Below are 23,548 nucleotides of genomic sequence, written 5' to 3'. Positions count from 1 at the left end.
GTCTGCTGAAAAACTCCCCACATTTATTTTCTGAGAAATCAACAACTTCAGCCATCCCAAGCTGGTTACTTCCAACCTGATTCATGCCTTAAACGCCATCCCAACCCTAACTTAAAACATTGATGGAGGCATATCTTTATGATTCGTCTTTCAAGAAGACTGTTTGGGCAAGCCACACAACTCCTAATTTTAATGGTGCTTGGCCTTCCACTCCGATTGTATGGGTTTCACGAATCCACCAACTGGAAATCTTTTTCATAAATTCTAGGAATCGGCTGGGTACTTATGACGTAGTCAAGGGCTTGACACATACAACCATATTCATCGAGACGACCGGCTTAGTCATTTTCGGCGGCCATTTTTTACATTAACGCCTTCGTACCTTAGCCTTCATCTTCTATTAGGACTGTTGCTTTCTCGAGGAATGCAAGGTTTCACCATCTTGTGCTTGTGCTTGATCTTCTTGGGCTTGGCGTAGGTCCAGTCTTGGCACATATACAAAGTGACCTCATTATGGATGTTGGAATCGGCTTAGGCTTTGCGGCCTAAAAACGGACCATGCGTTGTTGTTTCTTAATTGTAACTACACATACGAAATTAAGATCTTTTGACCTTTTGATCTTACTTCCATACGAAACGAGTGAATAACTATATATGCAGATTGACGACCAGTGAAGTTACTAAAGCAGTTCGTTAAAGTGATTAATTGCATGATGAAAACTTAACTAAGATTTATGTCGTTACGTGCTTGAATTGTTCAAATGGTTTTCTAATTATGGAAGACTAAACTAATATTTACGTGTTCGTTGAGCCTCAAGTTTGTCCTTGTTCAAATTACGCAAAAGAAATGTACAGGAAAAAGTAGAACTAGAAGCATTACGCGATAGCTAACTAGTAATTGTGAGGACCACAAATAGCAAAGACTTGGAAGACCATATTCCGGGCCCTTTGGTGGGAATTGGGAATGACTTTTTTATTGCTTAATTTTTAGGTTTTTTAAAAGTAATAAAATTAGTTGGGGCACTTTTTGTTCCGTATATAACTTTTCATAGAGACAAATTTGTATTTTCGTCCCTAATGAAAATTAATAGGGACCAATCCACGTATAAGCTCGCTATTCTTGTAGTGAGGGATACTAGGAGGATTGTTAGGATTTCTTTTGTTGAATGCATGTCCTTTTTTTATTAGGATTTCTTTTGTTTAATTTTCTTCGTCTTTTTACTAAAATACTACAAGGATTTCATGCTTCTCAAACTCATCCGCCTTCTGTGTATATAAATCAAAACAAACAGATGCTGAACGCCATCCTCACAGTCTCTCTCTGTCCTTAAATCATACAACCAATACTGTGGTCGCTTGAGCAAGCCAAAGCCAATAGAAACCGAACCGAACAACCTACGTACCAATGAATTCACCTTGTATGCTATTCATCATTCTGCTAGGGCTAGGAACTAGTGTGGCTACTGCATCATCCCAATCCGCACCCATGATCATTTACAACAAACTTGAGCGATCGCCGAGGGAGATTGAACGTGACGGCCTCAACAGTCAAGAGAAGGAATTACGCTTGGCAATACTCAAGGCCAGGTTCGAGGATTCTCTGTCTCTCAAGAACGAAAATTTCAACAAGCGGCAAGGCAATGACAACTCTTGTGCAAATTCTTTCCAAAATAACAATTTCAACAAGCAAGGCAATGATAACTCTTCTTCCCCGGCGACGAGGAGGAGCCACCTCAACAGAGCTGCCGGTTATCTAAAAATTCCGCATAGGCACTCTCAGGAAGGTGCCATTGATTTGCTCGCATTACTCGCGCTCTCTATAATGTTCATGCCTTTTTGTATTGTATGGTTCAGGCAGCGTCCATTGAAGCATAAACATAGGGAAACAATTTAGTATTTCGGTATGTAATCTCTATGTTGTAATTTTAACCTTTTTGAGAAAAATGCTTCTCGTCCCCATCAATTTCTAATCTCATTAAACCTAATCTCTCCTGGTAACAAACACAAAATTTCACTAAGTCATAGTGTAGTCTAGTCTAGTGAAATTTAATGAAGGGTAAACAAACGCACCTTAATTCTATTATACTTGAACGTGATGGCAATACACTAATGTTCAAATTAAATGATATTAATATATTTTTTCTATTAAAATGTACAATTTAATAGTATTAGATTTGAATGTCATGAAATCTTGTCCAATATTTATATAATATTGAAGCAATCTTTATTTAAGTTTGATATATCACTAATCGCGAGAGAATTCGAAGAAAAAAAAAGAGAAATCCAGAAATAATCGAATATAATTTGTTGGTGGTTTTATTCGATATTGCTGTTTGTATGGATACCAAGAGACATTCCATCAGAACTTGCGAATACATTTGCACTTGATTGAAGTTGTGAAGAACAGAAGAAGCACATAAGTTCAAGTATTAGTCTCTTCAACCCGAACAATTCAAGTAATATTATAAAGTTGTAATGGCCTTGTAATTCAAATGGTTTAGAACATTCACTTTTGCACTTAGTGTTTTATAATGTATTTATTCTTCCCCGCAACACTTGGATATAAAGAAAAATAGTACTCTCGATACATATGGTTACTCCGACGAACATACAAAATTTATTTGTTTATTTATTTCGTGCAACTTTAGAGTACGCAGGATAAAATTTCCGTACATTGTATACTTGTTTAGCTTCACTTGGGCCTTCTCAAAGAAGACTATTCATTCTTTAGGGCTGAGCTTAAGACATTTCAAACCTGGGCTTTCCTCAAGCCTAATATAAATGGAAGAAGAGCAACAGCCCACTATTAGCTTGCCATGGGCAAAATTTATAATTTCCCTACAATTACGGGCACTTCTCAATTTCCTCTTTTTCAAAACGACAACCACCATGGAACAAAAATGTGGAAGCTCGGTCTTCTTCGTGCTGCAATCATTTCCAACGTCGCCGCCCGTATGGCCGTGGCACAGAACCGCACCCTCCCTTCGGTCCTCTACGAACCGGCGAGACAGTTCTCGACGGAAGCGGAGAAGCCACCTCAAGACTCCGCCGTCCGATCAGATGCACGACGCCTCACACCGATCGATCCATTTCTTCGAACCCCAACAGCAGGTATAATGAACTGACCTGCCGAATGCCGCAGACATTTCTGATTCCCATAAGCAAGTTAGCGTTTACGGTTTTTGGGATTAATTTCTAATGGTGAATGTGGTAATGTGTATATATGATATTTTGAGGTTTGGCATATGGGAAGCTGCACGGAATCTCGAGGAAAACGTGAAGACCGATATCGTGAATATGCTGGAAGGCTGTAATTTGAAGATGGAGGATGTTAAAGTTGATTAAAATCGAGCCTCCACGCCGATGGGAATGTAAATTGCGTATTCTATATTTTGTTTATTTTCCAGTAAATTGATAATTTGTTATGCAATGCAATAGATAAGTTTGTTTAGATGCTACAAAATTGTTTGGTTGATGATTTGGGTGTGCATTTTGGTTGTTAAGGTAGTGCAGTTCCAGTCATGGAAAGCTTTTGACAATGCAACTAGGGTGATTTCCAGGAAGGGCCGCCTGTATAAATTGGAGAGGGTAATGCTGTCATGGATTCTTTGATGGGATATGATTGTTGTGCGCCTATTTTGTGTCGTAGTGTGCTGATTCTGGGTTTGTGAATGACAGGCTAACCGATCGCAGTGGGACAATCTTACTTCCCATGATGGAAAAACTGTAAGTCAACGTTTTCTTTTGCATACTTGTTATTGTTTTTAATGAAATGTTTGATCAAGTTGGTCGTGTTCGGAATGACTCTTCATGCAACAAAATTGCTTGCTTTGTGGAATGGACCAAGTAGTAAGACAGGATTGATGCCTTAAAACACTGATATATTCATCCTGAGAGTGCCAAATGTTTGGCTTTCAAGGCTGAACCTAAAGAATTCAAATTCTTCCGTTTAAGTAGGGTTTTTAATCTGGATAACATGTAAATATTACCTGGATAACATTTATCAGTCCCGTTATCCTAGAACTCGTGGTCAAAGAAAATTGTGGTCACCTAGCATTCAATCTTAAGTCCTCCATCGTTGGATTAAGATCAAACTGTGGTTGACCACTATTTTCTTGCACCATGATGTCTAGGAGAACGAGACTCACATTTATATTTCTAGCCTCTACCTCTTAAATTGAGATATGATTCTCTAATTTTCTTCAATTTGTTGACAACAACATCCATAAGCATCCGCTCTGACGGTGGTATGGCAGAGCATGAGAGTCCAATTTGCATCACTGAAACTGAGCATTCCTCCAACCTTTTTGCCTGAACTAGGATTCGATCACCATGTGCATCTTCACATTGAACCAGCAATGAAGGGTCAACTATGTCCATGGCATGGTCAGGCATTGCCATGGTCGCGAACTGGTGAATGCTTGGACCATCTTTGAAGATGTCATCTGTAGGTTTTCTTCCTATGAATATTTCTAGCAACAATATTCCAAAGCTGTAAATATCTCCAAAGATGGAAACTTGGCCTCCCATGCCATACTCTGCCATTCAACAGAGACATCATTACTGAATTTGGCCTAGTGATATGTTATTAGGAAGAGAAACACTAGAAGTGACAGAAACTCATACCTGGAGGAATGTAGCCTATTGAACCTTTTAACCCGGTTGATAGGGTTTGACTTTGAGAGGGATCATCAGACGCCTCCAAGAGGAACCTTGCTAAACCAAAGTCACCAACGTGAGCCACACGATGTCAAACATGGTGTAGAAACATGAAGAACTAAGAAGAAAGAAGAAGGAGATACTCAGAGAGGAAGAAAGCACTTTTATCGTATATTTTCTTAATAGTCAATTTCACTCTTTTCAGACTTATATAGTCTTATCTTCTTACAACAAGCTCAATTGTATCCTAATCTTTACGGTTAGGACTAACAAACTCTAGTAATCTAAACACACTCTAATATTGACAGATGTCACAATCTAAAGGATTCTGTTATATACTCTAACACACCATAGAGGCTATCTTTCAACTACCATATCATCACGGAACTATTCATCTAATTAAGCCAATATTATATAATTGCAAGGTCATGTAATTCAAATGGCACAGGAAACGGCTATTCAGCTCCCTGTGCTCCTCGTGAAGTGTTGGAAAGCACTCCTGATCAACGTCACAACCCAACTTGTTTGATTTTCCATCAACAAGAACATCAAAGCCTGGGCAGGATTCCCACCGTTCCTCTGGCACAGGAACATCCTCGTCTTCCTTTGAACCAGTGGCAGAGAGCAAACAACACAGATGCTGGATATGATTTTGCTGACTAAAAGAGACACTGTTGCAGTCGAGCAGGACGAGGGGAGAGTGAGAGTGGTTTGGTGGTGTGATTTTGTTAGATAGCAGAGAGCAAAGGAAGCGGAGGGAGGGCATGGTTGTCCCACGGTTATTTGGGGTCTCGTTAAAGCGTCATAGCAAAGGAGTTTGTCGATGCTGAGTCCCATCGACATACTCCAAACGTAAAACTCAAATTTTAGGTTCTAAATTTACTTCAGCTACCTTTGGTACTCTGTTCGCATCAGCTTGGTGTGAATTGTTCGATCTGACATCTCTTTGGATCTATTTTCCTATCTGCTGATCAGAGGTTGCGATGCCTAAGAGCAGATGGCGATACAGGTTGGAGAAAAATGGGCATGATTCTTCCTTGGCAAAGTCCGACTAATAATACCAAGATTTTGGAGTGAATAATTAAGCGGGTGTGAGTGGTATTAAAATGATGGGGCCAGATTAAATAATCCAGTGCTTATTAGAGTAGTTTCACCGTGGGCTATTGCCTAGTGGACTGGCTTTGGAACAGGGCAAATAGCTAGAGGGAGTTGTCTAGCATGTGATGGCGATGGAGTCCAAGCGGGCCCATGGAAGAGGCCCGTCATGAGTTGCCAGCCCGAGAGCCTGAAGGCAATGTGACAAAAGGCTGACGTCAGGGCGACGTCAGCCATAATATAAAATTAATAAAAATATAAAATATTAATAAAATGTAAAAAAATAATAAAAAAAGTAAAAAAAAATTTAAAAAATTAAAAAAATGTAAAACCCAGATCGCGATCCCCCTCCTTCTACTCGCGCGCCCAGATCGCACGATTTGGGATTTGTTTTTTGGGGGGGGGGGGCGAAGAGAGAGAGAGAGAGAGAGAGAGAGTTTGGCTAGGGAGCGAGGAAGATCGGGACCGTTGATGGGGGCTGAGTTGGTTGGGATGGTGAAGATGGAGGAAGAGAGGCGGCAGTGAGGTGGTGAAGGAAGGTTTAGGTGCTTTGGGCCGGGGGGAGGGATTTGGGTGTGGGTGGTTTTTTTTGGTTTTTTGGTTTTTTTTTTAATATTTAATTAATAGAAAGTGGTACAACAAAACCGATTAAAAATCATATCCGAAATTATAAATAAAATTATTTTGTATTATTTAAAAAAATTACTAATATTTTATTGCCTATTGCTATGGCTATTCAGTCAGTGTAGGGATGGAGATGCAAATGGTAGTTACTACTCATTAAGAGTAGTTACTGTTCACTGAGTGGATTAAATAGTGAATAGCCCGGGAGGCCTTAGCAATGATGGAACTGCTCTTAATACAAAATTTACTAAACACCGATTTTGTATTATTAGTATTATCCGATGGTCATATACAACGTGCCAAACGAGGCTTTAGTGGCATTTAGTCTCATTATAAGCGAACAATTCAAGTATTATACAGTTGCAACGGCCTTGTAATTCAAATGATTAAGAATATTCACTTTTGCACTTGGTGTTTTATAATGCATTTATTCTCTCGCAACACTTGAGTAAAAAGAAAAATAGTACTCTCGATGCCTATGGTTACTTCGACGAACATACAAAATTTATTTATTTATTACGTGCACCGTTAGAGTCCGCATGATAGAATTTCCATACATTGTACTTGTTTAGCTTCACTTGCGCCTTCTCATAGAAGACTATTCATTCTTTTGGGCTAAGCTTAAGACAGCTCAAACCTGGCTTTCCCCAAGCTTAATATAATGAAGGAAAAGCAACAGCCCACTATTAGCTTACCAGGGGCAAAATTTATAATTTCGCTACAATTACGGGCACTTCTCAAATTCCTCTTTTTCAACACGACAACCAGTCAACCACCAAAGAACAAAATGTGGAAGCTCGGTCTCTGTCGTGCTACAATCACGTCCAACGTCGCCGCCCGTATGGCCGTGGCGCAGAACCGTACCCTCCCTTCGGTCCTCTGCGAACCGGCGAGACGGTTCTCGACGAAAGCGGAGAACCTAACTCAAGACTCCGCCGTCTGATCAGCCTCGGGAGCCTTCGCCTTCCGATCAGATGCACGACGCCTCACACCGATCGATCCATTTCTTGAACACCAACATCAGGTATAATAAACTGACCTGCCGACTGCCGCAGACATTTTTCATTTCCATAAGTTAGGGTTTACGGTTTTTGTGATTAATTTCAAATGGTGAATGTGGTAATGTGTATATATGATATTTTCAGGTTTGGCGTATGGGAAGCTGCTCGGAATCTCGAGGAATACGCTGAAGACCGATGTCGTGAATATGCTGGAAGGCTGTAATTTGAGACTGGAGGATGTTAAACTTGATTACAGTCGAGCCTTCACGCCGATGGGAATGTAAATTGCGTATTCTCTATTAATTGATAATTTGTTATGCAATGCAATAGATAAATCTGATTAGATGCTGCAAAATTGTTTGGTTGATGATTTGGGTATGCATTTTGGTTGTTAGGGTAGTGCAGTTCCAGTCATGGAAAGCTTTTGTAATGCAGCTAAGGTGATTTCCAGGATGGGCCCCTGTATAAATTGGAGAGGGTAATGGTGTCATGGATTTTATGATAGGATATGATTGTTGTGCGCCTATTTTGTGTTGTAGTGTGCTGATTCTGGGTTTGTGAATGACAGGCTAACCGATTGCAGTGGGACAATCTTCCTTCCTATGATGGAAAAAGTGTAAGTCAAGGTTTTCTATTGTATGCTAATTATTTTTTTAATGAAATGTTTGATCAAGTTGGTCATGTTCGGAGTTGGTCTTCATGCAACAAAATTGCTTGCTTTGTGGAATGGACTAAGTAGTAAGACAGGATTGATGCCTTAAAACACTGATAACGTTTTCATCCTGGGAGTGCCATATATTCGGCTTTCAAGGCTGAACCTAATGAATTCAAATTCTTCTGTTTAAGTAGGGTTTTTTGATCTGGATAACACATAAATATTACCTGGATACAGTTGCTTCTTTGTGAAAACAGAATCGCTGGAACTATTATGTGGCAACCTAGTGAATTTTTGTTTTAGTATGTTTGCATGAGCCTTCGCAAGAAAGTGAGTAACTGAGGCTGGCATATGTATTGAGTCTATTGATCGAACAGAAACAGGCTCCATATGTTCATATGCAGATCGATTCCTCGTATTTTGGAGTTATTATTTCCCCTATGTCAAGTATATGCCATCAATATTTGAATGTAATCCAATACACTTTATTGATTTGCATCAGTGAACTCGGGATGAAGATAACAGAGTCATAGACTTCATTGAAAATTAACCATTAACAAATGAAACATTCTTTCCTTATTCTACTATATGAAATGCTGAGTTCAACCTTACATGATGTCACACAAATTTGATACATATAATATCCTTATTCAAATGATTTCTTGCACACAAACATGAGACAACGTTAATTTTACAACAAACTTAACCTCACATTTATCAGTCCTGTTATCCTAGATCCTGTGGTTGAAAAAAATTGTGGTCACCCACCATTTGATCTTAAGTCCTCCATTGTTGGATTAAGATCGAAAGGTGGTTAATCACAATTTTCTTGTACAACAGTGTCTACGAGAACGGGACTCACATTTATATTTCTAGCATGTACCTCTTAATTGAGATATGATTCTCTAATTTTCTTCAATTTGTTGACAACAACATCCATAAGCATCCGCTCTGGCGGTGATATTGCAGAGCAAGAGAGTCCAATTTGAATGACTGCAACTGAGCATTCCTTCAACCTTCTTGCTTCAAGTCGGCTGCCATCTACATCTCCACATTCAATGAGCAATGAAGGGTCAACTATGTCCATGGCATTGTCAGGCATTGCTATGGTAGCGAACTGGCGAATGCTTTGACCATCGTTGAACATGTCATCTGTAGGTTTTCTTCCTGTGAATATTTCTAGCAACAATATTCCAAAGCTATAAATATCTCCAAAGATGGAAACTTGACCTCCCATGCCATACTCTGCCATTCAATACTTACATTAGGACTTAATTTGACCTAGTGATAAGTTATTAGGAAGAGAAAACACTGGAAGTGATAGAAACTCATACCTGGAGGAATGTAACCTATCGAACCCTTTAACCCGGTTGACATGGTTTGACTTTGAGATGGATCATCAGACTCTTCCAAGAGGAACCTTGCTAAACCAAAGTCACCAACGTGAGCTACCATATCTTCGTCAAGAAGAACATTACTTGGCTTCATATCACAATGAACAATTGAAGTTTCACAACGGTGGTGGAGATAATCCAATGCTAAAGCAACATCAATTGCAATATTGAGTCTTTGGATAAGGCTCAATCTCTTGCTTTGAGATTGCTCATCATGTCTCGGATGCAACCACATATCTAGGCTTCCATTCACCATGTACTCAAAAACTAGACTTTTGAAATCTTGACCCTGATTGTCAATGCTTGAGCATACAGTTATGACCTTGAGAAGATTACGGTGTCTTATGCTTCTCAAAGCTTTGCATTCATCCATAAAACTCTTGGATGCTCCTTGTTGTTGAAGGTTTAATACCTTTACTGCAACTAGAGTTCCATCACCGGGGGCTACTCCTTTGTAAACAGAACCAAAACTTCCTGAACCAATCAGATTTTCCCTAGAGAACCCGTTAGTTGATTCAACAAGTTCTGAGTAAGAGACTCCTGATTTCCAATCTTTATAAGAACATGAAGTTGTAGGTATACCTCTTCGCTTTTTAAGCATTGAGCAAGCAACAATGAAGCAAGACATAGCAATTATGAAGGCAAGTGCACAAGCTACTAGGATGATTACTTTTCGGGCAAGTAGTCCTCGAGATGAATGAGGCTTTATGTTGGGGCAAGCAGGTAAATGTAATTTCGAGCTGCCACCACAGAGCTTAGGATTTCCAAGAATTGAGAGAGCAGTTGCATTTGAAAAGATTCCTTCTTCAGGCACTTTACCCTCAAAATTGTTATATGAAAGGTTGAGATGCCTAAGAAATCTATACTTGGTTAGAAATTCAGGAATATGCCCGAATAAGTTATTGCGTGAAAGATCCATCTCTTCCAGGCTTCTTAAACTTTTAAGAGATTGAGGAATTATTCCTTGAAACTCATTACCTCCCAAATACAAACGCACCAACATAATACAACTTCCAATGCTTGGAGGAATTTCAGCTGATAAATTGTTTCTTGATAAATTTAGCTCTACTAGATTTACCAAAAGACCAACTTCAGATGGCACTGGACCTGTCAACTTGTTGTCTGACATTACCAAATAAATTGAAAGGGATGAAAGCCTAAAAATCTCTGTAGGTATGGTGCCTGTAAGATTGTTTCCAGAAAGGTCAAGTGCTAGTAGATGTTGGCAATCTCCTAGACTTGGTGGTATGTTTCCAGCAAATCTATTGTTGTATAGATAGAGTTCTGTCAATAAAGTCAAGTTACCTAGAGATGATGGGATTGGTCCAGAAAAATTGTTGTCGCCCAAACATAAGTCTTCCAATTTCTGAAGCTTCCCAATTTCTTTAGGGAGACTACCACTGAAATCATTATTCTCCATTTCAATATTGGCCAAATTTACAAGATTTTCAATACCCAAGGGGATGCTTCCATGTATCAAATTTTCCCCCAGATAAAGATTTCTTAGTGTGGTAGAAAGGTTGGAAATGGATACGGGCAATTTTCCTCCAAATTGATTTTTGTAAAGATTCAACCACTCAAGACTAGTACAATTAGCCAAAAATTTGAGAAAATTCAGGTCGCCAGTTTTCCCACTTCCCAGCCTATTGCTATTAAGGCCTAGCCTAACTAAGCTTCGTAAGGATCCAAGATTAGCAGGAATTGTTCCAGTAAGGTCATTTTTAGCAAAGTCAAAAACTTGTAGTCTAGAAGCATTTGCCAATGATGCGGGAATATTTCCTGTGAATTTGTTGCCGCCACCGACAAATTTTTGGAGATTAGGAAGAGTAGTGCCGACATTTGGCGGTAGCTCTCCATGCAGTTGGTTTAGAATAACACCAAACAAGGATATGGAAGAAATATTATAGATTGAAGCAGGGATTATACCAGAGAGATTGTCTTCTTGAAGTGTGAATCTTCGCAATCTTGTTAGCCGCCCGAGCTCATTGGGTATGCTTCCTCGCAAGTTGTTATAGCTAAGATCAAAGTGATGCAGAGAAGAAAAGTTTCCTATCCAAGTCGGGATGATTCCAGTGAGATTGTTATTACCAAACCCCATATGATTTAATTTCAACAAGGAACTGAGTTGGTTTGGAATTGACCCAATAAGCTCATTGTAACGAAACTCAATCGTCTTTAGTTGTGTACACTGGGATAAATTGGTTGGCATTTTCCCACTGAAGGAATTGTGAGACAAGTTGAGAAAGTGCAAGCTTTGCAGACGACCAATTTCTTGAGGAATCTCACCACGAAAGCTGTTGCTTCCTAGGTTGATTCTAGTAAGATAGGAAAGATTTCCTATAGAAGGAGGTAAAGTGCCTGTCAATTTTTTATCTTGCAGGTTCAACATGAAGACTCTTTTGGTGTAATGGTTGCACGTAACGCCTACCCAACCGCAGAAATGGACGGATTCATTCCATGAGTTCATGACATGGAGAGGATCTTGAGTGATGCTTTTCTTGAAGATGAGTAGCGCCATGCGATCGGTTTCATTTCCAAGACTAGTGCTCGAGAGTGCTGCAGATCCCATACGCGTGCTCACGCATAGAAGTATGAAGCCATGAAAGAGTTTAACCAAACTCAGCCTGCCTCCAGTAGTACGTGCATGCTCCATCCTCACCAAAATACAGATGGCAAATAATGAACTCTGTTTTTTCCTCTCTTTTGGCTGTGAAATTAGAAATCAAGCTTCGTTTACAGGAATGCATACGAAACACAAATACACGATATATCTTATCACATAGAACATAATCTTGATTGAATTATAGCCAGTGATTGTGAGGAGACCGAAAATAGTCTGCAGCTCCTAGGTCTTTGTCCTCGCAGTGCAATTGGGCATAATTACAGACCCTACCTCTCTGGAATCAACGAGTGATTGTTGCTTGATGAAGACTTAACTAAGATTTACGTGTTCATTGAGCCTCAGTTTTGTCCTTGTTCAAATGACCCAAAAGAAAAGTACAGGGAAAAGTAGAACTTGAAGCATTTTGGACTTACAAGTTCCAAATGCACCTTTTAGGGATGTTGGAAGCAGTGTCCCCGTTACTCATAAGTTTTTCCTTTCAGGATTGTTTTTGTAAGAAACACTTCTACTCACAAAGACTTTTACTAAAAGTACTTTCATTAGAAAAAGTTCAATTTTTTATTTATTTAAATTCAATTGCTTTTATAATTTACTTCGAAGCATTTCTTGAACAAGCACCTTTTTACGAAGTATTTCTATGAGTCAAATGTATTTTATTTAATCAGAAACGCTTCTAATTGTCATAAAATGTTATTAGTCTTCCAAAAACAGTTCCAAACATCCCCTCAATCCACATCTGTCGATGGCTAATTGTTCTCACATTCAAGATGTTTGTTAATTTGGACTCATACTTATTTTCTATACCAGCAGGGCCTACCACTCAATTCATACCTTAGCATGGCACACTTTTCTTCCTTTGCCAATTGCTGGAGTGTGAATTTAACGTAGACATCCACAATTATCTGTTAACTTTAGAAATATAATTTTTTTTTAAAATGCCCTTCAACGATTAAAGCACTAATTACTTTATTAGTTAAATCTCATCAGTGATCCCCAAGTGGTTTACAAACATTTAAGCATTGTTATATCTCAGGTACTCTAGTCTCTAGCTGCTAATCTGCCAAAAACTAGCAAGGGCCATGGAAAAGCGACAATCAAATTTGTAAAAGATTATTGGCGATCAAATATGGATTAATTACCAATAAGCTTTGAAATGATAACTTACGTTCGAACTTAAACTCAATCATTGAAGAGTAGCTCGGAAGATGCACAACTGATTGTAAGGCTGGCAAAATGCAAGTCTCGTCATCAATATTGTAGTAGAGCCTATAATATGTCGTTTTGAAGAGAACAATGCAATTTTTGCAAAAATCCATCGTTTACTATTCCAAAACAGTGTTTTAAGTTTTAGGGATACTTTTAGAATTTTGTTAATTGTTTGTTTTATTTCCTATTTGAACATTAGGGTTTGGTTTTATGTTTTGAACATATAAATACATCTTATTGGTGTAAGGATTGATGCTTATTATCAATCGAACGTGAGTTTACTCTCTCGTTCTTCCTAGTGAATTCTAGGTTGCTAATTGTTTTCTAGATAAGGATTGTCGTCACAGTATCACACAATTGTTTGCACTGGGACAAATTGGTTGGAATTTTCCCGCTGAAGGAACTGTGAGGCAAGTTGAGAATGTGCAAGCTTTGCAGACGACCAATTTCTTCAGGAATTTCTGTTGGATACCTAATTGGACTTGACTAACATTATAAGTATATATAAAACTATCTTTCTTTTAATCATCATCTGCTGCAATTGCAGCAGAGTTTTATTCATAGATTACTACACACGCATGCAAATAAACAAAACAACTGGAAGTTGCATCCTTGCTGTCTATGAATCATCAGTCAGTATACACATGCAGTGGCCTTGCTGTCCACTATGCATAATCATTACATCCTTAACGTGGGAACCATATTCCAATCTGTAAAGCACAGTGCACTGCATGTGGAGCATCAAATCATGGAGTGGATGAAACGGCAGATTGACTTGGGTTAACACCAACAACTGCAGTAACTGATTTCCACGATAGATGGAAATCAGATGAAATCTGTGTATATATATAATCCAATTCCCTACTTGTGAAGTATCGTTCTGAGATTAAGGGTTCTATCACCTTTGGAACATAAGGTCTTAAACAAGTAGAAGAATTCTTATGTATTACCAGTAAACACAGCCTGCACCAGGTTTTTCAGATGGTGTTGCTGCTGTCTTTGTTGCTGGGCAGATGGGTTCTCAGGTATGGTCAATTTTTTTTTAATGCCAACTCTTGTAATGTTATATGTAAATTGTTGTTTGTGATCCTTGTTGAAGACTAACCATGTATAGTTCCTACATTTGGTATCAAAGCTATGGTTAGTCTACTTGGATTCAAACTTAATTATCTTAACATTTATACCTATATCATTAACTGGGAATATTTGCTGTACGGGGAAGAAAATTGCCTCAACCTAGCCCCTAATGTTAGCATCGGTGATTGTTGCCTTGATTCATGACAACATCTAATTCCCTACATCGAGGCTACCTTGGTTAATGATGGTTTCATTTATTATTTTGAGGCATTTATTTATGACTATTTTGATTTCTTGGTTCATGGTTGCCTCGATATATTGTTGCCTAATTCCTAATTACAAGTTCCTGTAATGTTTCTTGATTGTTTATATATGCAAGTACAAGTAAAAAGATGATTAGGTCACCAAACTTGTGAAACCCAATCTCTGCTTAGAGAACCTGCATGTGGCGTTCATCTTGGTTGAAAAGACACAGAATTAGGCAAATTCTACAAAGAAGGGAAATTTTGAGTGGTTTGTTTTTGTGCAATGTTGGATGCTTGTAAATTTTTCTCTTCATAAGCATGCGTATTTTTTTTTATTTATTTCAATTTTCTTCCTTGATCTCCTTGGGTGCATGCAAGTAAAGTTGAAACTAAACTATTTTCATGCACTAATTGATGGTGTGTAAATGAACATTGCGAGAATGTATCTTGGTAAAATTATACTGCAGTGTGTGTGCTATCTGCTGCTGTGATTCTTCTGGTAAAGTTTCCTCGTTAAACAACAGATTGAGTGCATGCTCTGGGACGTGACTAATCAAATGATGTTTTTCATTAGTTTATTAGTATGATTATATCCCATTTATTTAAAATTGGAAGATGAAGTGGCTTTATGATCTGCATATGCAGCGTGTTTGGCTGCACTGAGAATACATTTTTCATCTATTTCTGTTGTGATCAATATAATGATCCGTATATTGTTGGAACTATATCACTTTGAGTTTTATCCTTTTTTTTTTTTTTTTTTTTTTGGCTACTATACTAACAGTTTGGTTTGCAGTAAATGTTAAGAACAATTAAGAAAATTGTTCGATTGCAGTAAAGGAAGAATGGTTGTGGTTTAAAACTCAAGAAATGTTCACATTCTTTTCCAAAGAAGGGGATGTATAAATTGTTGGTGGTTTTAATCAGTGTATGGCATCATGTAGATCATGCCATATTCTTGTCCAAAGACTTGTAATAATTGCATGATAAGATCCTTGAATGATGGCTATACAATGAAGGTCAATGTCAGTTTATATCTCTTGCCCAAAGGTGTGATATAAACAAGCATTTAACAATCAATAATGATTGTTTCAAGTTTTCCATGTCTTCTTAAGATAGTCCTTACAGTTTTCCAGATGATTTCAACTGGCGTATCAGGATAGATTTAAGGACTGGGAATCTTCACGTTTTGAGATTGTGCCGCTGCTGTGTTATGCGGGCAGAAGCAGATGCTGAGGTATCACTCTAATGCTTTCATTCTTTCCCATGTGTGCTGTCAGAAGCATTCCCATGTTGTTAATGTTAAAGTATAACCTTCAGACTTCTTTCCCATGTGTGTTACACAAGTCTTTCCCATGCGTGCTGTCAGAAGACAGCAGATGGTGCTGCCATATACTTGATATAATTGCATGAAAAGATCTTGTAATGGTGGGTGTACAATAAAGAATGAATGGTTGCTTATAGTTTTAACTAAAGGTATGTTATAAGCATGCATTTCAACGATTTTTCCATGTCTTCTACCTCGGCTATGAACCTGTGCTATTTGTTTATTGTGATAAGAAATCCTAATGCTTTATGCATGTATAAAATTCGTATGATGATTGCTACAGTTTTTCTATAGCATGATTAATTGTTCTAATGCCATATGCTGCTGCCAAAGTTTTATTCACAGCAGGAAAAGGAATATATGGTTTGGAGATTAAAACACTGTAAGCTGCGCTTTTATCATTCTAGAATTGGTAGTCATGGTTGTTTCAGATTCACAAACGATGATCGATATCTGATTGAAATCTGGTATATGATTGAAATCAATTTTTTGATATCTAAATATGTATTGGCAATAGGCATTGGTGTAGATTGTAGCTTAGTAAATTTATGTTGAACTTGAATATGGCTGGTAGGTTGCAAGGTTCCTGATACATGTGAAAATAATCTATAATTATAACTTACTTGTGTAGAAAATTGGTTTTTCATTTGACGTTTGGATGATTTCTACAATCAAATTGAAATGCTAAAGTTTTATGCAGGTTTTCAACACTAATAATCTCTATACTTGAACAAATGTTTGAATAAATCTTCACCAAAGTGGGAATTATTAGGAAATTTTGTTCAAGGGATTATTAATTGAATTTTGTGAGTGACAATTCATTGCATAAGACCAATCTTTCAAAAGAAAGAAATAGTGAATGGCTTGAACAGTGATGTAGTGTGTAGTATTTTATAAAAGTTTAAAGTCAACTTTGATCCCTTGTCCAAAGACATGATTTGAGTTGTAACTTGAAATTTTTGTGAAATAGCTCTGCAAATAAGGATGCATGATTAAGATTGCATAATTGATATTTTATGTCTCTTGCCCAAAGGTGTTACATAAAATTGCATGTCATGGTTATTCACTCAATGACTAGTTTATCTGCATAAGGCAGAATTGAGGCTCAGTTGGAAGCATTAGGCAAACTCATTGGAGTTTGATAAAGGATCGAATATGATTGTATCATATTTGATGTTGTTTCATATATATATGCAATGTTTGAAATGATGAATTACTAATCAAACCGAGGTTTAATGAGCTGGTTATTGTAAAAGGCTTATCATTGGAGCCAAACAATGGCTTGACAATGATGTTTGGTTTGATCAGTGGGAGTGTAAATAATAGACATGTTAAATATGTTTGTTTGCTCTGTTAATATCATGCATGAGTAGTTTTGGGGGATGTGATTTCAGAGTGTTAGTACAAATTATGAAGTACTAATTTTCTGGGGTTCAACTTTTGAAGCTATTCATGGCAGATGTGAGTTGTTGTATGGTTTGAAGGAAAATTTTTGTCCTAGCTAAGAACATGTAAGAACATTTGAATACATATGCAAACTAATAACTCTTTAAAGTAGGCATGCATTAAAAAACAATTCATAAAACCCATGACTTTCAAAGCCTAGTATATGGTGAACCATAAGACTCTTTAACAAAATTAAAGAGAATAAGAATTTAGAGATTCTTTACCCTTGAAGCTCATCCTTGATTGCACAAGGGATTCACCCAAGTGGAGGGCATTCAAGTCACCTCCTTGCTCCTTGAATCTTCCTTGTGATTTCCTCCCTTTTAGTGCTCCTTTTCTTCTTTGAGGATTTGAGGATTTGTTCTCCAAAACACCAAAAGTTTGGTGTCTCTAAGTCTCCACACCAAAGATGTTGTGTGAAGATGAAATGGATGACTTAGGGAAGAAAGATTGCTAGATGTTCCTCCCCTAAGGTGAAATGAGAGAATAGGTTTCACCCAAATTCAATTAGAAAAACCCTAAGGATGAAATGGCTATAAAGATGTCTTTATACCACATCACAATGGAGTGGCAAACTTGCAATTAAGCCAAGTTCACTACCCTTGAAGCTTATGGCCGGCCATATGTTGTATTTGGGCTTAATTGCCCATTTTGTTTTAGTTGTCATACAACTTAAACATAATGGGCCTTGTGGACCAAAACGTTTTTGTGCCCCGAAGCCCAAAACTAACTTAAACGCCCAATACGAACGTTTCGTATAATTAATTAACTATTTAATTAATCTTGACCATTCTTCAATTAAACCATTTAATTGCTTATCCATTTCATATAATTTCTTCACTTATATCTTTACTCGGTGTACGATCCATTAGGTTCCAATTAGCGAGGTAGTGGGCGATGTTACTCTTAACGATCGATTGTGAATTGAAACCACGTTTCAATTCTCCCTTAAATTAGTGTTTGCTAATCTTTAGGGCTTCCACAAACCATGGGTGACGCCTAGCAGCATGTCATGGTTACCCAAGCTAAGTAGAAATGGTTGGAGAACCTATCCAGTTACAACTACAATGCAATACGGTCCTTCTCTAATACAATACTCTTAATCACATTGTTTAAGTGATAGTTTGTTTCATGTCTACTATCCAATGTGATACTTCTTTATATGATTCAATTGAATAAGATTTGGAACATCTTCCTTAGTCATATTCATATGCTTTGGCCAAAGACTCTCAAATCATATCTTAGAGTATTCTCCTTCCATCATGGAAGGTTAGAGATCCCTTGTTGTACATTCATATGCCTACATGACTAGATAGCTTGACCCCAACAATGCCGTGGACACTCCAATGGAATGCCGTTGACATAATCAAAGATCAAGGACCTAACCATTAGACATCAATGATGCCTCAGGTCAAAGGACTACTTTGCATATTGCAACTATTGAGTTCTCACATGACATGTATGTTCGAACTCTTGTTTGATCGTTGTTCAGTGTACTCGATTACTCTTTCGAGCACCTATGTGTTTGTCTTAGTGTCCAACACCAAATGACTTGAGACTAGTTCATACTCACGCTTGAGTCGACATAACACATACTAACCTTAGCGGATTGTCAATGCCCAATTGGCAATCCTATGGCTAGGAACGTTTTAGGAATGAACATAAGAGAAAGGTCTCGTTAATTTAACTAACTTAAATCACTTGTCTCTTAGATCAAATACATTCCTTGGATTCCCTTATTGCTTAAACACAAGATACTATAAATAGTGATTAACAATAAGCTTTGCCCTTCTATTAAACATATAAAAGTATGTGACATGACTTGAGTGATCACAAAGGGATTGGCTTAATACGTTGGACAAGGAACATGATAAGTGGAAGTTCAAAAGTGGGAGAATGTTAGGTTTTGAACTTACACATATCATGATAAGGATACCTAAACGTGGGTTCAAACCAATTAGGAGTTATACCATGTTAGGTTTTGAACTTACACATATCATGATAAGGATACCTAAACGTGGGTTCAAACCAATTAGGAGTCATGGCCATGTCAATAACTGATCTCCTAGAATTAAGGGAAAGGGAGACAGGTTGAATAAGTCTCAATGTCCGAGGAATGAAATTGAGAGACAAAGCATGGTCAATAAGCCTTATGCGTCTCTAGTAGGTAGCTTGATGTATGCACAGGTCTGCACTAGACCTGATTTGGCATTTGCCATCAGTGTGTTGGGAAGATATCAGTCGAACGCCGGTAAACAACATTGGGTTGCAGCCAAGAAAGTGTTAAGATACTTGCAAAGGACAAAATCCTTTATGTTGGTTTACAAGAAAGTAGAGAACTTGGAACTAGTTGGCTACACTGATGCTGACTTTGCAGGTTGTGTGGATGACAGGAGATCCACGAGTGGCTACTTGTTTTTCTTGGCAGGAGCAGCTGTATCACGGAAAAGTGCTAAACAAAAGGCGTTAGCCACATCAACTATGGAGGCCGAGTTCATAGCATGTTTTGAAGCTACCAAGAGAGGTTTGTGGTTAAGAAATTTAATCAGCTGCATGGCTATTGTTGATTCAATTTCGAGACCACTAACCATATACTGCGATAACAAAGCTGCAGTATTTTTCTCTAAGAATAACAAAAGGTCTGAGGCAACAAGGTTGATGGACATCAAATATCTATCAGTGAAAGAACATGTGAGAAAGGGTGAAATCACGATTGAGCATATTGAAACAAATTCAATGATAGCTGACCCTTTGACTAAGCCATTGGCAGTAGGAGTATTCAAGGATCATGTCTCTAAGATGGGAGTGCTTGAATCTCTAGAATCTGCTGAAGTGTGGGAGTGAGAAAAACTTGATGTAAGTCACATGTATATTTCAAATATGTCTTCGAATGTTATTTATGTTGTTCACTATCAAGACCTACTGAATCATATGCGCTTGTTGAGCCTATTGGTTGTCTGAGTTGCTGACTGTATGCATGTATATGTCTATTCTAGTGTCTTGATAATTGGACATGAATAATTCGAGGGATGCAATTCGATGAATGCATCAGGATCTTCCAAAGTTGATCCATGAAATGACTGTTTTGAATGAATGAAGGAATTTAAATTCATTGAAAAGTCTGAAGTTTCTTTCTACATATTAGTTTTAAGTATTTGTGGTTTCAGGGTGCTTGTGTTGTCTATAAACACATGATTTTCTGGAATCAAATATTTAAATTAATTATAGTAGTTGAAAGGAAGTTAGTATGCGTGAAACTTGATGTGATCACATGAGGTATCAGTGTTGTGAAAGGCATGACTTTGATTATAATGGTTAGTTTGTGTCCATGTGGGAGAATGTTGGATACCTAATTGGACTTGACTAACATTATAAGTATATATAAAACTATCTTTCTTTTAATCATCATCTGCTGCAATTGCAGCAGAGTTTTATTCATAGATTACTACACACGCATGCAAATAAACAAAACAACTGGAAGTTGCATCCTTGCTGTCTATGAATCATCAGTCAGTATACACATGCAGTGGCCTTGCTGTCCACTATGCATAATCATTACATCCTTAACGTGGGAATCATATTCCAATCTGTAAAGCACAGTGCACTGCATGTGGAGCATCAAATCATGGAGTGGATGAAACGGCAAATTGACTTGGGTTAACACCAACAACTGCAGTAACTGATTTCCACGATAGATGGAAATCAGATGAAATCTGTGTATATATATAATCCAATTCCCTACTTGTGAAGTATCGTTCTGAGATTAAGGGTTCTATCACCTTTGGAACATAAGGTCTTAAACAAGTAGAAGAATTCTTATGTATTACCAGTAAACACAGCCTGCACCAGGTTTTTCAGATGGTGTTGCTGCTGTCTTTGTTGTTGGGCAGATGGGTTCTCAGGTATGGTCAATTTTTTTTTAATGCCAACTCTTGTAATGTTATATGTAAATTGTTGTTTGTGATCCTTGTTGAAGACTAACCATGTATAGTTCCTACAATTTCACCACGAAAGCTGTTGCTTACTAGGTTGATTCTAGTAAGATAGGAAATATTCCCTATAGAAGGAGGTAAAGAGCCTGCCAATTTTTCATCTTGAAGGTTCAACATCAAGACTCTTTTGGTGTAATGGGTGCACATAACGCCTACCCTACCGCAGAAATGGACGGAATCATTCCATGAGCTAATGACATGGAGAGGATCTTGAGTGATGCTTTTCTTGAAGTCGAGTAGCGCCATGCAATCGGTTTCATTTCCAAGACTAGCGCTGGAGAGTGCTGCAGATCCCATACGCGTGCTCATGCATAAAAGAATGAAGCCATGAAAGAGTTTAACCAAACTCAGCCGATCACCAGTAGTACATGCATGCTCCATCCTCACCAAAATACAGATCGCAAATAAGAAACTCTTATTTATTTATTTAATTTTTTTTTTCTCTCTTTTGGTTGTGAAATTAGAAATCAAGTTTTGTTACTCGAATGCATACGAAACACAAATACACGATATATCTTATCACATAGAACATAATCTTGATTTAATTATAGTCAATAACTTGGGAGGAAACCGAAAATAGTCCACAGCTCCCACCGTGTCTAGCAAAGGAATTTGAAGAGCAAATTAGTCTTTGTCCTCACAGTCAAATTGGGTGTAACTCTTTGGAATCAACGACTGGTTGATTGCCTGATGATGACTTAACTAAGATTTACGTGTTTGAAGGGTTCAAATGGTTTTCTAATTGATGAAGAGTAAACTAAGATTTATGTGGTCATTGAGCCTCAGTTTTGTCCTTGTTCAAATGACCGAAAAGAAAAGTAGAAATTGAAGCATTTTGAGATGGCTAGCTAGTAAATGTGAGGACCACAGAGAGTAAGCTCCCATCTAGCCAAGACTCGGAAGATCAAATTCGATCCATATCTATCGATGCCTCCTTGTTCTCACACTCAAGGTGTTGTTGATGTGGACTTATTTTCTATACCTGCAGGGCCTACCATTCAATTCATACCTTCGCTTGGCACACTTTCCTTCCTTTGCCAATTGCTGGAGTGTGATTTTTAACGTAGACATCCACAATTATCTGCTAACTTTAGAAAAACAATTAAACAAATGCCCTTCTTAGTTCAAACAATACATGGGCCATCTTTCAAAGATTAAAGCACTAATTACTTTATTAGTTAAGTCTCATCAGTCATCCCAAAGTGCTTTACAAACATTTGAGCATTGTTATATCTCATGTACTCTAATCTCTAGCTGATAATATGCAAAAAAAAAAAAAAAAAAAAAAAAAAAAGCCAAAAACAAAAACTAGCAAGGGCCATGGAAAAATAACAATCAAATGCGTAAAATATTATTGGCGATCAAATTTGGATTAATTACCAACAAGCTTTGAAATGATAAGTTACTTCGGAACTTAAACTAAACATCTAAAACGAAAACCCTTTAATAGTATGATGTAAAATAGATGGCAAAGCGGATCGAAGAGCAGCTCGGAAGACACAAAACTGACAGCAAGGCTGGCAGAATGCAGGTCTGGTCATCGGTATCGTAATAGAGCCTATAATATGTTGTTTTGAAGAGAACGATGCAATTTTGGCTAAAATCCTTCATTTACTATTCCAAAAAAGCGTTATAAGTTTAGGGATAGTTTTAGAACTTTGTTAGTTGTTTGTTTTATTTTCTATTTGAACATTAGGGTCTGGTTTTATGTTTGGAACGTACAATGCTTATTATCAATCAAATGTGAGTTTACTCTCTTTCTTCCTAGTGAATTCTAGGGTTGCTAGTTTTCTGGCGAAGGATTGTCGTTTGATTCTCCTTATTATATCATGTTGCGACATAGTATCACATAATTGCCCGACCACATATTCCATATTAGGGAGAAATTTTCTCAGTGTGACCATCACACCATAAGGTTACCAATTCGTTCATGTTATAAGACACGTGCATCTGTGTGAGTGTGAAACCGAAAAAGTCATAACATCCACAACAAACGACAAATCTAAAGGATGTCTTGTTTGAAGTTTCAGCTTCCAGATAGAAATAAACAACACTCAAGATGAAATATGTGGTGCCTGTGAGATATGTGTGGCGCAAAAAATAATCTAAAAAATCATGAACCTGACGCATGGACTTTTACTTGAAGAAGACAAAAATACCTTCATTAAATTAGTGAGGCCCGCATGATTATACCCGCGGAGACG

At 37.7% G+C, this 23,548-nt stretch overlaps 3 protein-coding genes and 2 long non-coding RNA genes across 5 annotated transcripts; 4 read left to right on the top strand and 1 right to left on the bottom strand.

The window, feature by feature from the left end:
- The first annotated feature begins 3,236 nt into the window (after positions 1-3,236).
- On the top strand, positions 3,237-4,982 carry LOC125469785. The gene is made up of 4 exons (XM_048567587.1): positions 3,237-3,371; positions 3,509-3,588; positions 3,679-3,726; positions 4,257-4,982. The coding sequence occupies exons 1-4, from the start codon at positions 3,329-3,331 to the stop codon at positions 4,434-4,436; spliced, it is 351 nt and encodes a 116-aa protein (XP_048423544.1). The 5' UTR covers positions 3,237-3,328; the 3' UTR covers positions 4,437-4,982.
- Positions 4,983-7,126: 2,144 nt separating this feature from the next.
- Positions 7,127-8,060, top strand: LOC125468050. The gene is made up of 4 exons (XR_007252010.1): positions 7,127-7,402; positions 7,524-7,659; positions 7,775-7,857; positions 7,948-8,060. It is a non-coding gene; the product is annotated as an uncharacterized LOC125468050 (long non-coding RNA).
- Positions 8,061-8,587: 527 nt separating this feature from the next.
- Positions 8,588-21,716, bottom strand: LOC103935040 (probable LRR receptor-like serine/threonine-protein kinase At3g47570). The gene is made up of 3 exons (XM_048567585.1): positions 20,702-21,716; positions 9,369-13,729; positions 8,588-9,279 (listed from the first exon to the last, which is right to left on the bottom strand). The coding sequence occupies exons 2-3, from the start codon at positions 12,079-12,081 to the stop codon at positions 8,921-8,923; spliced, it is 3,072 nt and encodes a 1,023-aa protein (XP_048423542.1). The 5' UTR covers positions 12,082-13,729; positions 20,702-21,716; the 3' UTR covers positions 8,588-8,920.
- On the top strand, positions 13,950-17,244 carry LOC125469786. Its single transcript, XR_007252011.1, has 2 exons — positions 13,950-15,629; positions 15,738-17,244. It is a non-coding gene; the product is annotated as an uncharacterized LOC125469786 (long non-coding RNA).
- Positions 19,180-20,396, top strand: LOC125469784 (secreted RxLR effector protein 161-like). The gene is made up of 2 exons (XM_048567586.1): positions 19,180-19,255; positions 19,331-20,396. Exon 2 carries the CDS (start codon positions 19,489-19,491, stop codon positions 20,194-20,196), a length of 708 nt encoding a protein of 235 aa, XP_048423543.1. The 5' UTR covers positions 19,180-19,255; positions 19,331-19,488; the 3' UTR covers positions 20,197-20,396.
- Positions 21,717-23,548: the final 1,832 nt, after the last annotated feature.

The sequence above is a fragment of a genome, unplaced genomic scaffold (genome assembly GCF_019419815.1).
Source record: "Pyrus x bretschneideri cultivar Hongxiangsu unplaced genomic scaffold, Pyrus_bretschneideri_v1 Contig45, whole genome shotgun sequence".
NCBI classification, from domain to species: Eukaryota; Viridiplantae; Streptophyta; class Magnoliopsida; order Rosales; family Rosaceae; genus Pyrus; species Pyrus x bretschneideri.
Note: the sequence above shows the minus strand (reverse complement) of the source record. Positions and strands in the feature narration are given on the sequence as shown.

What these genes read in the sequence shown, in the direction of transcription:
- LOC125469785 (XM_048567587.1), top strand. Translation starts at nt 3,329, where the DNA reads ATGTTAAAGTTGATTAAAATCGAGCCTCCACGCCGATGGGAAT. An exon ending in GCCTCCACGCCGATGGGAAT is followed by an intron (nt 3,372 to 3,508) that starts GTAAATTGCGTA and finishes TTGTTAAGGTAG; the next exon opens with TGCAGTTCCAGTCATGGAAA. An exon ending in CTTCCCATGATGGAAAAACT is followed by an intron (nt 3,727 to 4,256) that starts GTAAGTCAACGT and finishes GTGGTATGGCAG; the next exon opens with AGCATGAGAGTCCAATTTGC.
- LOC103935040 (XM_048567585.1), bottom strand. Translation starts at nt 12,081, where the DNA reads ATGGAGCATGCACGTACTACTGGAGGCAGGCTGAGTTTGGTTAAACTC. An exon ending in GATAGGTTACATTCCTCCAG is followed by an intron (nt 9,280 to 9,368) that starts GTATGAGTTTCT and finishes ATTGAATGGCAG; the next exon opens with AGTATGGCATGGGAGGTCAA.
- LOC125469784 (XM_048567586.1), top strand. Translation starts at nt 19,489, where the DNA reads ATGGTCAATAAGCCTTATGCGTCTCTAGTAGGTAGCTTGATGTATGCA.